This window comes from Hordeum vulgare, chromosome 3H (genome assembly GCF_904849725.1).
Source record: "Hordeum vulgare subsp. vulgare chromosome 3H, MorexV3_pseudomolecules_assembly, whole genome shotgun sequence".
NCBI lineage: Eukaryota > Viridiplantae > Streptophyta > Magnoliopsida > Poales > Poaceae > Hordeum > Hordeum vulgare.
In genome coordinates, this window is record NC_058520.1 from 600,447,671 (window position 1) to 600,463,308 (window position 15,638).

General features: G+C 41.6%; 1 protein-coding gene and 10 non-coding genes across 11 annotated transcripts; all 11 read right to left on the reverse strand.

The window, feature by feature from the left end:
- Positions 1-515: 515 nt before the first annotated feature.
- On the reverse strand, positions 516-588 carry TRNAK-CUU. The gene has a single exon. It is a non-coding gene; the product is annotated as a tRNA-Lys (tRNA).
- A 708-nt stretch (positions 589-1,296) lies between these two features.
- TRNAK-CUU lies at positions 1,297-1,369 on the reverse strand. Its single transcript has one exon. It is a non-coding gene; the product is annotated as a tRNA-Lys (tRNA).
- A 708-nt stretch (positions 1,370-2,077) lies between these two features.
- On the reverse strand, positions 2,078-2,150 carry TRNAK-CUU. Its single transcript has one exon. It is a non-coding gene; the product is annotated as a tRNA-Lys (tRNA).
- Positions 2,151-2,858: 708 nt separating this feature from the next.
- TRNAK-CUU lies at positions 2,859-2,931 on the reverse strand. The gene has a single exon. It is a non-coding gene; the product is annotated as a tRNA-Lys (tRNA).
- A 708-nt stretch (positions 2,932-3,639) lies between these two features.
- On the reverse strand, positions 3,640-3,712 carry TRNAK-CUU. Its single transcript has one exon. It is a non-coding gene; the product is annotated as a tRNA-Lys (tRNA).
- Positions 3,713-4,420: 708 nt separating this feature from the next.
- Positions 4,421-4,493, reverse strand: TRNAK-CUU. The gene has a single exon. It is a non-coding gene; the product is annotated as a tRNA-Lys (tRNA).
- A 708-nt stretch (positions 4,494-5,201) lies between these two features.
- Positions 5,202-5,274, reverse strand: TRNAK-CUU. Its single transcript has one exon. It is a non-coding gene; the product is annotated as a tRNA-Lys (tRNA).
- Positions 5,275-5,982: 708 nt separating this feature from the next.
- Positions 5,983-6,055, reverse strand: TRNAK-CUU. The gene has a single exon. It is a non-coding gene; the product is annotated as a tRNA-Lys (tRNA).
- A 708-nt stretch (positions 6,056-6,763) lies between these two features.
- TRNAK-CUU lies at positions 6,764-6,836 on the reverse strand. The gene has a single exon. It is a non-coding gene; the product is annotated as a tRNA-Lys (tRNA).
- A 708-nt stretch (positions 6,837-7,544) lies between these two features.
- On the reverse strand, positions 7,545-7,617 carry TRNAK-CUU. Its single transcript has one exon. It is a non-coding gene; the product is annotated as a tRNA-Lys (tRNA).
- Positions 7,618-13,478: 5,861 nt separating this feature from the next.
- Positions 13,479-14,919, reverse strand: LOC123440986 (aspartyl protease AED3-like). Its single transcript, XM_045117521.1, has one exon. The coding sequence runs from the start codon at positions 14,917-14,919 to the stop codon at positions 13,561-13,563; it is 1,359 nt and encodes a 452-aa protein (XP_044973456.1). The 3' UTR covers positions 13,479-13,560.
- Positions 14,920-15,638: the final 719 nt, after the last annotated feature.

Consider the following 15,638-nt stretch of genomic DNA (forward strand, 5'->3'; position numbering starts at 1 on the left):
GGAAAATGAACTAGCCATGGTAGAAAAATAATATAATTGTCCATTGATGTAACAAAACTTGTCGTGGTCATAATATCGTGCAAAATTGCATAAGTCTTCTTTTTTTATTTGTATACACTTGTTTTTCATGTACATGCAAATTTACAAGTACTTCCTTCTTTAATCAATATATTTTTCCAAAACATTCCATACCTTTTTTGGAAACAAAATTCATAAAACTTGCCATTTGATTTTTTTGTCTTTTCATATCAATCATGGTAAGTTTTCTACTGACATTTTTATCTCTCCACATTTTTACATTCTTCTATTTTAATTACGCACCGTACTAAAAGGTGGCACTTTTATTGTTTCAATTGAGAATAAATTTCTTGTATACTCCATTGTAAATCTTAATGCAAATGTCATTCCTTGTACACTCCATTGCACTTGTGAATTAGAAGGAAAAAGGTGGAAATATTTTTAAAACAACATCAACTAATTTCATTCTATGCAATCAATAATGCAAAAAGTGTGAACGCCCACCTTGGGGCTCGAACCCAAGACCACAAGGTTAAGAGCCTTGCGCTCTACCGACTGAGCTAGACGGGCAATTGGTGCAAATTTCAAAATTCGTTTATACACATGTAAAAATCATTTTTGAAGACATGAGAAATTTATTTTTCTACACGTGGAAAATGTATTTTCATACACATGGAAAATTCAGTTTTAAGGAAATGGCAAATTTATTTTTATACACATGGAGAATGTATTTTCATATCCATGAGAACTTAAGGTTTTACCGGGAAAATGAACTAGCCATGGTAGAAAAATAATATAATTGTCCATTGATGTAACAAAACTTGTCGTGGTCATAATATCGTGCAAAATTGCATAAGTCTTCTTTTTTTATTTGTATACACTTGTTTTTCATGTACATGCAAATTTACAAGTACTTCCTTCTTTAATCAATATATTTTTCCAAAACATTCCATACCTTTTTTGGAAACAAAATTCATAAAACTTGCCATTTGATTTTTTTGTCTTTTCATATCAATCATGGTAAGTTTTCTACTGACATTTTTATCTCTCCACATTTTTACATTCTTCTATTTTAATTACGCACCGTACTAAAAGGTGGCACTTTTATTGTTTCAATTGAGAATAAATTTCTTGTATACTCCATTGTAAATCTTAATGCAAATGTCATTCCTTGTACACTCCATTGCACTTGTGAATTAGAAGGAAAAAGGTGGAAATATTTTTAAAACAACATCAACTAATTTCATTCTATGCAATCAATAATGCAAAAAGTGTGAACGCCCACCTTGGGGCTCGAACCCAAGACCACAAGGTTAAGAGCCTTGCGCTCTACCGACTGAGCTAGACGGGCAATTGGTGCAAATTTCAAAATTCGTTTATACACATGTAAAAATCATTTTTGAAGACATGAGAAATTTATTTTTCTACACGTGGAAAATGTATTTTCATACACATGGAAAATTCAGTTTTAAGGAAATGGCAAATTTATTTTTATACACATGGAGAATGTATTTTCATATCCATGAGAACTTAAGGTTTTACCGGGAAAATGAACTAGCCATGGTAGAAAAATAATATAATTGTCCATTGATGTAACAAAACTTGTCGTGGTCATAATATCGTGCAAAATTGCATAAGTCTTCTTTTTTTATTTGTATACACTTGTTTTTCATGTACATGCAAATTTACAAGTACTTCCTTCTTTAATCAATATATTTTTCCAAAACATTCCATACCTTTTTTGGAAACAAAATTCATAAAACTTGCCATTTGATTTTTTTGTCTTTTCATATCAATCATGGTAAGTTTTCTACTGACATTTTTATCTCTCCACATTTTTACATTCTTCTATTTTAATTACGCACCGTACTAAAAGGTGGCACTTTTATTGTTTCAATTGAGAATAAATTTCTTGTATACTCCATTGTAAATCTTAATGCAAATGTCATTCCTTGTACACTCCATTGCACTTGTGAATTAGAAGGAAAAAGGTGGAAATATTTTTAAAACAACATCAACTAATTTCATTCTATGCAATCAATAATGCAAAAAGTGTGAACGCCCACCTTGGGGCTCGAACCCAAGACCACAAGGTTAAGAGCCTTGCGCTCTACCGACTGAGCTAGACGGGCAATTGGTGCAAATTTCAAAATTCGTTTATACACATGTAAAAATCATTTTTGAAGACATGAGAAATTTATTTTTCTACACGTGGAAAATGTATTTTCATACACATGGAAAATTCAGTTTTAAGGAAATGGCAAATTTATTTTTATACACATGGAGAATGTATTTTCATATCCATGAGAACTTAAGGTTTTACCGGGAAAATGAACTAGCCATGGTAGAAAAATAATATAATTGTCCATTGATGTAACAAAACTTGTCGTGGTCATAATATCGTGCAAAATTGCATAAGTCTTCTTTTTTTATTTGTATACACTTGTTTTTCATGTACATGCAAATTTACAAGTACTTCCTTCTTTAATCAATATATTTTTCCAAAACATTCCATACCTTTTTTGGAAACAAAATTCATAAAACTTGCCATTTGATTTTTTTGTCTTTTCATATCAATCATGGTAAGTTTTCTACTGACATTTTTATCTCTCCACATTTTTACATTCTTCTATTTTAATTACGCACCGTACTAAAAGGTGGCACTTTTATTGTTTCAATTGAGAATAAATTTCTTGTATACTCCATTGTAAATCTTAATGCAAATGTCATTCCTTGTACACTCCATTGCACTTGTGAATTAGAAGGAAAAAGGTGGAAATATTTTTAAAACAACATCAACTAATTTCATTCTATGCAATCAATAATGCAAAAAGTGTGAACGCCCACCTTGGGGCTCGAACCCAAGACCACAAGGTTAAGAGCCTTGCGCTCTACCGACTGAGCTAGACGGGCAATTGGTGCAAATTTCAAAATTCGTTTATACACATGTAAAAATCATTTTTGAAGACATGAGAAATTTATTTTTCTACACGTGGAAAATGTATTTTCATACACATGGAAAATTCAGTTTTAAGGAAATGGCAAATTTATTTTTATACACATGGAGAATGTATTTTCATATCCATGAGAACTTAAGGTTTTACCGGGAAAATGAACTAGCCATGGTAGAAAAATAATATAATTGTCCATTGATGTAACAAAACTTGTCGTGGTCATAATATCGTGCAAAATTGCATAAGTCTTCTTTTTTTATTTGTATACACTTGTTTTTCATGTACATGCAAATTTACAAGTACTTCCTTCTTTAATCAATATATTTTTCCAAAACATTCCATACCTTTTTTGGAAACAAAATTCATAAAACTTGCCATTTGATTTTTTTGTCTTTTCATATCAATCATGGTAAGTTTTCTACTGACATTTTTATCTCTCCACATTTTTACATTCTTCTATTTTAATTACGCACCGTACTAAAAGGTGGCACTTTTATTGTTTCAATTGAGAATAAATTTCTTGTATACTCCATTGTAAATCTTAATGCAAATGTCATTCCTTGTACACTCCATTGCACTTGTGAATTAGAAGGAAAAAGGTGGAAATATTTTTAAAACAACATCAACTAATTTCATTCTATGCAATCAATAATGCAAAAAGTGTGAACGCCCACCTTGGGGCTCGAACCCAAGACCACAAGGTTAAGAGCCTTGCGCTCTACCGACTGAGCTAGACGGGCAATTGGTGCAAATTTCAAAATTCGTTTATACACATGTAAAAATCATTTTTGAAGACATGAGAAATTTATTTTTCTACACGTGGAAAATGTATTTTCATACACATGGAAAATTCAGTTTTAAGGAAATGGCAAATTTATTTTTATACACATGGAGAATGTATTTTCATATCCATGAGAACTTAAGGTTTTACCGGGAAAATGAACTAGCCATGGTAGAAAAATAATATAATTGTCCATTGATGTAACAAAACTTGTCGTGGTCATAATATCGTGCAAAATTGCATAAGTCTTCTTTTTTTATTTGTATACACTTGTTTTTCATGTACATGCAAATTTACAAGTACTTCCTTCTTTAATCAATATATTTTTCCAAAACATTCCATACCTTTTTTGGAAACAAAATTCATAAAACTTGCCATTTGATTTTTTTGTCTTTTCATATCAATCATGGTAAGTTTTCTACTGACATTTTTATCTCTCCACATTTTTACATTCTTCTATTTTAATTATGCACCGTACTAAAAGGTGGCACTTTTATTGTTTCAATTGAGAATAAATTTCTTGTATACTCCATTGTAAATCTTAATGCAAATGTCATTCCTTGTACACTCCATTGCACTTGTGAATTAGAAGGAAAAAGGTGGAAATATTTTTAAAACAACATCAACTAATTTCATTCTATGCAATCAATAATGCAAAAAGTGTGAACGCCCACCTTGGGGCTCGAACCCAAGACCACAAGGTTAAGAGCCTTGCGCTCTACCGACTGAGCTAGACGGGCAATTGGTGCAAATTTCAAAATTCGTTTATACACATGTAAAAATCATTTTTGAAGACATGAGAAATTTATTTTTCTACACGTGGAAAATGTATTTTCATACACATGGAAAATTCAGTTTTAAGGAAATGGCAAATTTATTTTTATACACATGGAGAATGTATTTTCATATCCATGAGAACTTAAGGTTTTACCGGGAAAATGAACTAGCCATGGTAGAAAAATAATATAATTGTCCATTGATGTAACAAAACTTGTCGTGGTCATAATATCGTGCAAAATTGCATAAGTCTTCTTTTTTTATTTGTATACACTTGTTTTTCATGTACATGCAAATTTACAAGTACTTCCTTCTTTAATCAATATATTTTTCCAAAACATTCCATACCTTTTTTGGAAACAAAATTCATAAAACTTGCCATTTGATTTTTTTGTCTTTTCATATCAATCATGGTAAGTTTTCTACTGACATTTTTATCTCTCCACATTTTTACATTCTTCTATTTTAATTACGCACCGTACTAAAAGGTGGCACTTTTATTGTTTCAATTGAGAATAAATTTCTTGTATACTCCATTGTAAATCTTAATGCAAATGTCATTCCTTGTACACTCCATTGCACTTGTAAATTAGAAGGAAAAAGGTGGAAATATTTTTAAAACAACATCAACTAATTTCATTCTATGCAATCAATAATGCAAAAAGTGTGAACGCCCACCTTGGGGCTCGAACCCAAGACCACAAGGTTAAGAGCCTTGCGCTCTACCGACTGAGCTAGACGGGCAATTGGTGCAAATTTCAAAATTCGTTTATACACATGTAAAAATCATTTTTGAAGACATGAGAAATTTATTTTTCTACACGTGGAAAATGTATTTTCATACACATGGAAAATTCAGTTTTAAGGAAATGGCAAATTTATTTTTATACACATGGAGAATGTATTTTCATATCCATGAGAACTTAAGGTTTTACCGGGAAAATGAACTAGCCATGGTAGAAAAATAATATAATTGTCCATTGATGTAACAAAACTTGTCGTGGTCATAATATCGTGCAAAATTGCATAAGTCTTCTTTTTTTATTTGTATACACTTGTTTTTCATGTACATGCAAATTTACAAGTACTTCCTTCTTTAATCAATATATTTTTCCAAAACATTCCATACCTTTTTTGGAAACAAAATTCATAAAACTTGCCATTTGATTTTTTTGTCTTTTCATATCAATCATGGTAAGTTTTCTACTGACATTTTTATCTCTCCACATTTTTACATTCTTCTATTTTAATTACGCACCGTACTAAAAGGTGGCACTTTTATTGTTTCAATTGAGAATAAATTTCTTGTATACTCCATTGTAAATCTTAATGCAAATGTCATTCCTTGTACACTCCATTGCACTTGTGAATTAGAAGGAAAAAGGTGGAAATATTTTTAAAACAACATCAACTAATTTCATTCTATGCAATCAATAATGCAAAAAGTGTGAACGCCCACCTTGGGGCTCGAACCCAAGACCACAAGGTTAAGAGCCTTGCGCTCTACCGACTGAGCTAGACGGGCAATTGGTGCAAATTTCAAAATTCGTTTATACACATGTAAAAATCATTTTTGAAGACATGAGAAATTTATTTTTCTACACGTGGAAAATGTATTTTCATACACATGGAAAATTCAGTTTTAAGGAAATGGCAAATTTATTTTTATACACATGGAGAATGTATTTTCATATCCATGAGAACTTAAGGTTTTACCGGGAAAATGAACTAGCCATGGTAGAAAAATAATATAATTGTCCATTGATGTAACAAAACTTGTCGTGGTCATAATATCGTGCAAAATTGCATAAGTCTTCTTTTTTTATTTGTATACACTTGTTTTTCATGTACATGCAAATTTACAAGTACTTCCTTCTTTAATCAATATATTTTTCCAAAACATTCCATACCTTTTTTGGAAACAAAATTCATAAAACTTGCCATTTGATTTTTTTGTCTTTTCATATCAATCATGGTAAGTTTTCTACTGACATTTTTATCTCTCCACATTTTTACATTCTTCTATTTTAATTACGCACCGTACTAAAAGGTGGCACTTTTATTGTTTCAATTGAGAATAAATTTCTTGTATACTCCATTGTAAATCTTAATGCAAATGTCATTCCTTGTACACTCCATTGCACTTGTGAATTAGAAGGAAAAAGGTGGAAATATTTTTAAAACAACATCAACTAATTTCATTCTATGCAATCAATAATGCAAAAAGTGTGAACGCCCACCTTGGGGCTCGAACCCAAGACCACAAGGTTAAGAGCCTTGCGCTCTACCGACTGAGCTAGACGGGCAATTGGTGCAAATTTCAAAATTCGTTTATACACATGTAAAAATCATTTTTGAAGACATGAGAAATTTATTTTTCTACACGTGGAAAATGTATTTTCATACACATGGAAAATTCAGTTTTAAGGAAATGGCAAATTTATTTTTATACACATGGAGAATGTATTTTCATATCCATGAGAACTTAAGGTTTTACCGGGAAAATGAACTAGCCATGGTAGAAAAATAATATAATTGTCCATTGATGTAACAAAACTTGTCGTGGTCATAATATCGTGCAAAATTGCATAAGTCTTCTTTTTTTATTTGTATACACTTGTTTTTCATGTACATGCAAATTTACAAGTACTTCCTTCTTTAATCAATATATTTTTCCAAAACATTCCATACCTTTTTTGGAAACAAAATTCATAAAACTTGCCATTTGATTTTTTTGTCTTTTCATATTAATCATGGTAAGTTTTCTACTGACATTTTTATCTCTCCACATTTTTACATTCTTCTATTTTAATTATGCACCGTACTAAAAGGTGGCACTTTTATTGTTTCAATTGAGAATAAATTTCTTGTATACTCCATTGTAAATCTTAATGCAAATGTCATTCCTTGTACACTCCATTGCACTTGTGAATTAGAAGGAAAAAGGTGGAAATATTTTTAAAACAACATCAACTAATTTCATTCTATGCAATCAATAATGCAAAAAGTGTAAACGCCCACCTTGGGGCTCGAACCCAAGACCACAAGGTTAAGAGCCTTGCGCTCTACCAACTGAGCTAGACGGGCATTCTGTTCAAATTTTAAAATTATTCTATCTGTTGAATCAAGGCTAAGTGATATGTATTATAAACGAAATGATCGTGATCACTCGGCGGACCGTGTCGTTGCATCTGCTGCTTCCAAAACCGTTCGATCCATTTTGATCATGTGGTATACAGAGCACCGTTGTTGGCTTTGACCCGCATAGCCACGTATTCTAACATCCGACCACACGTTGCCTTATCCTTTTGCATCCATCATCGATCACTCGGCGGATCGTGTCGTTGCATCTGCTGCTTTCCAAACCGTTCGATCCATTTTGATCATGTGGTATAGAGAGCACCGTTGTTGGCTTTGACCCGCATAGCCACGTATTCCAACATCCGACCACACGTTGCCTTATCCTTTTACACCCATCGTCTTCCTCGCATGCACATTGTTTTCCCCCAAATCGCTTCGGTAGCTCGTGACCACCACCTTTTGATGTCCCTCCCTCCAAGCTCCCACATGCCCACATCCGCCACCGCCCGTTGGCGACTGGGCGTGCTCCACGGCTAGCCGTCAACATTGCAAGAGTCACCGGATCGACTCCGCCCCGATGCTTCTTATCGCCCGTTGATGTGGTTGATCACCGGGTAGACAGGACAGAGACGACAACGATGCATGCGGCAACGACATTGAGGAGCCCGAAGAGGATCGGTGACAGCGCTGCGACGAGGCCATCACTATCTACCTCCGTTTCACAATTGCAACGACGAAGTTGCAAACGATGACGACGAACCACAGTGGTGCTACTGTGACATGTGTCGGCAACAACGATGGTGTTTCTACAACATCATCTTGATTGCATTTTTTTCTGTAACATAGGTGATGTTACCAACAATTTTCCGCAACACTATCTATCATCTATGTTGCAAAAGTTTCTCCCGCAAAGAAAAAACTACAAGATGACCTCTGTTGCAAAAGTTTTTCCTGCAACAATACCTCTGTTGCAAAGATTTTTATGGCATGACCTGTGACGATGCAAATGTTTCCGCAAAATTACCTCTGTTGCAAAAGTGAAGAACGTCGGTCGGCTGCTGGTAACGCGTAGCCGTCGATTGTTTCTGCAACTAGACCGTTGTTTTAGAAATTAATTGGTCGGGGGAGGCGACCAAGCCATGTGCAAGCATGTAGATGGGATGGCTCCGAGCGTGTGCATCAAACGGTCATTCGGGTGATGGTTGCGAGCGCTTCTTTCTGCAACTCGCCCGTTGCTTCAGGAATTAATGGGTCCAGAGTTATTTTGCAGCAAAACGATTGTTTCTCTAACTCGATCGTTTCTAAAGGAATTATTGGGTCCGGGGAGGCCACTGAGTCGCGTAAATCGGATGGCTGTATTCGTACATCGAACGGCCATCGAGGTGACAGATGCTTCGGACGGATCAACTGGTGAACGCATAGCAATCCCCGTATCTCTCCCTAATAATAAAGCAAATAGGGTTTCTAGTCGTCCGTCATGGCATTTTTGCGAAAAGCCCCCTCTGTTTTATCAAATCAACCCGCGGTCCTTCATTAAGTGGAAAAATCGTTTCATTTTTAGTTCGAGTTCCTTTCTTCTATCTTATCTACTGCCCTGCCTCCTCCCCTGCTCTTACCATCGCCCGCAGAACTTCACCCAATCCCTACTCGCTCGCCGAGATCCAAGACGGACCCGGCGGCTAGAGCGGACGCACGCGGAAGGAGGAGTTCGGCGAGCAGGAGCTGGTGGTGGCTGCCATTCTCGCGGACCTGCTGTCACCATGAGGGGGGATCTGGCTGAAGCCGTCCACCCTCAATCTCGCCGGATCCGGCCGCCTCCACGACAAATCCGTTGAAAATGGATCTACCCCGACGAGATCCGCCCGGATCTGACCGGGCCCCGCCGTCCTCACCACCGGAGCGCCTCCCGGCTCGACCTGCAGGGTCACCTTCCACCGGCAGCCCTTGGAGAACCGCATTTTCATCTTATTAACTGGGATCTGGTGAGTTTGCATCCTGTATATGTGTTGTTGCAGTAGCATCTCCAACCTGAAGCGGTGGGAATGGTCATGTTTACCACTGGGATCTTAGGACAAGGAAGTGTATGCACAAGGCTGTTGACGAAGGCTCCATGTCTGGCCTTTCCCTCTGCACCTCGCAGGACAGCTCATACATTGCCACAGGCTCCAGCAGCGGCATCGTGAACGTGTATAACGTGTTCGTCTTCTTCTCCCCAAAACAAACACTTTATTTACAGAAAAATAATTTTTACTGGGCCTTGACTTGACTGCTAATCCGTATATAGTGCACACCCAAAATTATGTTGAATCCTGTCTTGGGGTCCCTGTGTTGTGAGTTGTGACACACAGAACTGTTCTTTCATCATGCTTGATGCTGAAACCCAAAACTGTTAAGTAGAGCCATATTGTTGCTAGACCGAATTCTTGACTAAATCTTTCATGCACGCATATGTGTGTATTGCAGGCTGCAAGGCATATCGCGAGGTATCGGCCGGCAAATGTAGTCTACAACGAGGTAGCTGCTTCTACGGCAGCTTCAGTTCCTTCTTTCAGGGCATCTGCTGCGAATACACCGTCTGGAGCAGGTAAATTATATGCCTGTTTCTGATCTCTACCGCACACATGAACTACGGCCTTAGAGCATCTCCAACAGCCGCGTTAAATTAGCGTCGCGCCGTAAATTAGGTTGTTTTAGCCCGCGCGGCGCGTCGGGAGGCTTCAGCGGGCGCGCAAAAACCGCGCGCTATAACAAGTTGGGCACGCGGTCGGATACACTATCCCGCGCGGTGTATTTGGGGGCGCCCGCTTCCGCTCGCGCCGCACTCTCTCCTCTCCTCCTCCTACGCACCGCGCGCGCCCGCGCCGGCGCCCTGCCACCCATGGACACGCACACCGGCACCCCGCTCACCCCGTTGTACAGCCGCAACCCCCCACCCCCTCGCCGCCGCCGTCGGAAACCCTAGCGCGGGGAGCGTTGGCGTCGCCACCGCCGGAGCTCCGCCGAGCGTCGGCCTCGCGTGCAGCCTCTTCTTGCCGCCGCGGATGACCACGGCGACGGGTGGCGTCACGCCGGCGCCGTCCCGTGCCGCCGCCGCACCGTCGGAAGATGAGGACGAAGATGAGGAAGATGATTGATGTGTCTTTCATTTATGTCTTGAACTTTAGTTTGAATTTTGAACTTGGTTGGATGAATTTGTGGGCATGAACTTTTATTCATCAACTCGTTTGTGTCAAATTTCACATGTTCATTGCATTTTGATGAATGTTTCAAACTCATTTTGTGTCCAAAATGCCATATATGTTAAAATGCCCGGGGAGTCGCGCGCGCTGTATTTTTTCGCGCTGCTGGAGCGGCGCGCGCGCTGCATTTTAGCGTGGCTGCTGGAGCCAGCGCTGCGCGCCGTGCCAAACCAGGCGATGGGCGCGCGACCAACCAGTTTTTTGCGCGCGGCGTGTTCGGCGTCTGTTGGAGATGCTCTTAATCGGTACACTTTTGTCGCAACTGCAAACTAGGCGGGGGCGGGGAACGCGTCGAGGGGAGGGGCAGAGACGGCGGAGGAGGATGCGGCGTCGTTGTTGGGGCCGGGGAGGTCGAGTGTGGCGACGGCGAGGCCCTCGGGCGGCGCGGGGTCCGACTGCTGCGTGGCGTGGGAAACGGCGGCGTCGTCGTCGTCGCAGGTGAGGAGCTTTCCGGCCTCCTGGTGAGCAGCGGGGAGAGGCCCGAGGCGGTCTTCCATCGATCACGCGCACACGAGGAGGAGCCCACGGAGCTGCGGTTGGCGGGTGGCCTTGGCGCGGAGGAGGAGCGGTGGCGCAGGGTGTTGGCGGCGCCGGCATGAAGCTTGGCCATGGTGACGGTGGGCTCGCCTCGGCTCCGAACGGAATGGAGGGTTACAGTGATGGAACGGAGCAACTAGAAACGCACCATTTGTTGGGACGAGTTCCTTGGAGGGAAGAGGAAGCCGTTGAAGACGATCGAGAACCTCACGACCGAGACGGGCCAGATGAAGTTCAACCACGACGGCCAGATCCTGGCGATAAGCTCAGGCAGGGATAGGAACGGGATGAGGCTCGTGCACGTCCCGTCCTTCACCGTGTACCAGAACTGGTCGGGGCCTCGATTCACCCTCCAGTACCCGAGGTGCCTGGACTTCAGCCCAGGGAGCGGGTTCCTCTCCATCGGGCATGCTAGTGGAAAAGTTTTGCTTTTTCTACCCCGAAAACATATAAAATATGTGGAGTTGCACAACAAAAAAAAAGCCACACGTAAACGTGAGATAATGACCTAAACACGGAAAATATACTAGCGGCAAATCCTACACGCAAAAATACCAACGGCTACTCTAAAATACATGGAAAAGTGGTTCCTACAACATGGACATTTCTACTACGGCATACGAGCAATCCGGACACGCACGAGAAATAAAATACGGGACGTATCCTATTGGAACAACACGTTAATCTATGCATATGACGGCTCAAACTACGTCAAACAATTATGCAAGTTGCAAAAACGTAATCTACGCGCAAGATGCTCTGCTCACCTGGAGAATCCAGTTTTGACACTGTATTTTTCTGCTTTCAGAGAAAACCCATGATGTTATCTGTAACGCGATTCTTCTTAAACCCTTTTGCGTTGTGAGTGTTGTTGTCACACATATTTTGATGCTCAATGCAATGCCCTGCTAGGTCTTTGTGGTGCGCACGTTGCGTGTGCCCGTTGTTTTGGTAATATATTTCATCTTATTAACTGTTTAAGAAGTTGTTTGGTGTGGCTGGAGAAAGATGGGGGCGTTTAGAAGGTTTGGTTGCAGCTCTAAACGATTGTTTCACCATGTTCAACAGGTGGCTGTGATTCTGTTGAAGATCTGGTGAGTTTGCATCCTGTATTTGTGTTGTTGCATGCTGTCATCTCCCGATTCAACCAGAGACTTTCAGCTTATCCAAAACATGCAGAAACTCAACATAAAATTACCAAACGAGAATGTCTTTTTTTTAATTTGTACTGCAAGTCGATTGGGCCAAGGCCAAAATTCATAAAATGTTCAAGAAAAATATTTATTTTAAAAGGATTCCTTTTTAAACAAAAGTTGAAAATTCATAAAAACAATACTCCCTCTGTAAACTAATATAAGAGCATTTAGAACACTATTTTAGTAATCTAAACACTCTTATAATAGTTTACAGAGGGAGTACTTCTTAAAAAGTATTACAATTTTTATGCATACATCAATTTTTTAAAATAAATTAACATTTAACCTTATCATCGACAATTATTAACAATCCATATAAAAATGATGCACAATAACACATGAAGCAAGTTTCACAAAAAACAATAAAAAATATTATTCAAAAAATATTTATAAAAAATATGTTGTACACAGAAATACCATTTCCAATAAAAAAAAGTTATTATCACACAATAAAAAGATCCTTTTGAAATAATTAACAATTTATCTTTTACAACAAATTCAAAAATTTAATATTTTTTTAACTATTATGAAAAAATTCATCCAGTTTTTATTTAAGCAGTACCAAATATTTTAAAAGAAAACATTTAACATTATTATACATTTATTTTAATTAATGCCCCATAATAACACAACAATCAGATTATATATTTTTTCTTACCCGGTGGGTCCCACGGGCATTTGTACTATTTTTAGTTATAAACCAAAGTTTAATATGGAACGTTTAATTAGCAGACGAACTCTGAAAAGTTGACTGCTGGCGTTGATCGTTGGCTTCAGCTCCCAGAAGAAACGTACAACTACACAACTTTATGAGCAAATTTTGAATCCGGAAACCCAACATTTCTTAGTGCCACGCACAAAACAAAATCACCAACTTGCATGGCATAATACAGACCAACTGCTACACGACGACATTTTTTTAGGGCATAATACACGACGACATGAACGTGAATACATCTTTCGCGCGCGTATATGGATCAGGCCGTGCAGAGCTCGCGCGAGAACCCGACCCGACCGTTGGCCACGTCGAAGAGCACGCGGTGGTTCTGCTGCTGCATGCTGGCCACCACGTTGAGCCCTGCGTTCACCCCAGCCGACGGGCCCGCCGCCATGGCCAGGCACGCGACCCCGCCCGACGAGCTGTGGATCATCACGTTCTCCTCCGGCAGTGTCACGGCCGCCCCCGCCCCGCCGGCGAACGCGAACGTCACGCTCGGCACCCGCACGCCGCCGCCGGTCACGTTGTAGCACGTGTCGAACCCGCCCAGCGGCGCCGACACGGGCGCCCGCACCTTGCGCCGGAACGCGTCGCGCACCGCGGCGTACACGGGGAGCGAGAGCCGCGTGAACATGGTGCCCGCGTCCACGATTGTCCCGCCGGTGCCTGTGGCCGGGTCGAAGGACGCGAGTGCCGATGCCGGCACGGCCACGGCCCTGCCGCCCACGCGGATGCCGACCATGTCGACGTAGTACAGGGTGGGGCGGTGGCGGTTGTAGAGCAGTGGCGTCGTCTTGATCCTCCTCGGCTGGCCCGCGGGGCCGAGCCTCAGCGTCCCGGAGAAGTTGGAGGACTTGTAGCTCGGGAGGCAGTAGGAGAAGACGGAGCCATACGTGTCCTTGGTCTGCGACAGGAAGGAGAGCGGCCCGCGCCCGAAGCCGAGGAGCCCCTGCGGCGGCACGGATCCGCCGGTGACCACGCGGAGGCACCCGAACGTGTACGACGACACGACGGCTCCACCCTCGAGGGCGAGCGCGTCCTGCCCGAGAACGGCCTGGAACGTGGACGAGCCGTAAGACAGGTTGAACGCGCACGACGCGCCGAGGCCGCCGGGGCAGGACGCGGAGCCCGGCACCTGCGCGCACTGCGGCGAGCCGCACCGCACGGGCCGGTACGTGGGCGAGTCCGTCGGGGCGAAGGACGGGGACGACTTGGGCGCGCAGCCGACGCAGGCGCTGCACGGGATCCAGGCGGCGTCGTTGCTGGGGTCGATGGCGACCAGCAGCGTCTGCGGCGGTGTGCCGAGCCGCGCACGGGCAACGTAGTTGGGGATGCTGAGGATCTGCCGGCCCGGCGCGATCGGCACGAACGACCGGCCCTTGCTATGTGGTTTGGCTTTCGCGGGCACGACCGCCGCGAGCATGGCAACGCGTGTCACGTCGGCGGCCGATTGCGCAGCGAGGGAAGCCGCCCATGCGGTGAGCGGCGCGCCGGTGTTGGGCGGCGGCAGCGAGTGCGAGCGTGCCAGAAGCAACGTCGAGCTGCGCACGGCGGTCGCGGCCGTCCAAAACGAAGGTAAGAGCACGGCGAGGACGGTGGATAGTCTTAGAATGGACATGTCTGCTCCAGCAGCTCGCTCCAGCTTAGTGCTTGGCGAGAAGTGAGACGCGAAGGTGGCTGGCCGGGTGTACATGGAATGGAAGCGTCGAGGTGTATATATATGTAGGCCAAGAATTCTTTGCCGCTGCCACGCGGTTAGAATTGTTTGGCCTCCTGACTTTATTATCTTTGCATTCGTACAAAGAAGGCACAAGTGCTTGTTACAGCCAGGTAGCCAAGGCCCTCGAGAGTACTTTGTACCAGCAAGTACCAATTGAGCTAGAATCCTAGCCTGCTAACTTTTCATGGCTTTAGGGACATATATTAATTTTTAACTTTATCAGTTAGGTTTATAGGCACAAGCTCACAACCGACTTCACGGTGAGAGTAAGAATAGGACGTTAGACGTGGTATGTGTCCGTGGCTGATCTTCACAATTGCAACACACTTGTTTTTTTGTTGCAATTTTTTATTTTTGCAACTAAGGTGTTGCTGTAGTTTTCTTTTTGCAACAAGTTTTTTTTTTTTCATTTCCACATTTTTGTAACATAGTTTTTTTTTTTTGCGAGGTTAAAGAAAGTTTTATTCCAAAAAAGTCGGGCTACAATCTCGAGATGGCAAATCCTCACAGAACAGAGGGTTTGAGTTCAACCATACCGCAGTACAAGCATTGATACGTTATGAGAGAAACTTCTGCAACATTGATAATGTTGTAGAAAGAATTGAGTGGAATCGTGA

Bases quoted from the DNA above. Each gene is read 5' to 3' on its own strand.
- LOC123440986 (XM_045117521.1), bottom strand. From the start codon at position 14,919: ATGTCCATTCTAAGACTATCCACCGTCCTCGCCGTGCTCTTACCTTCG.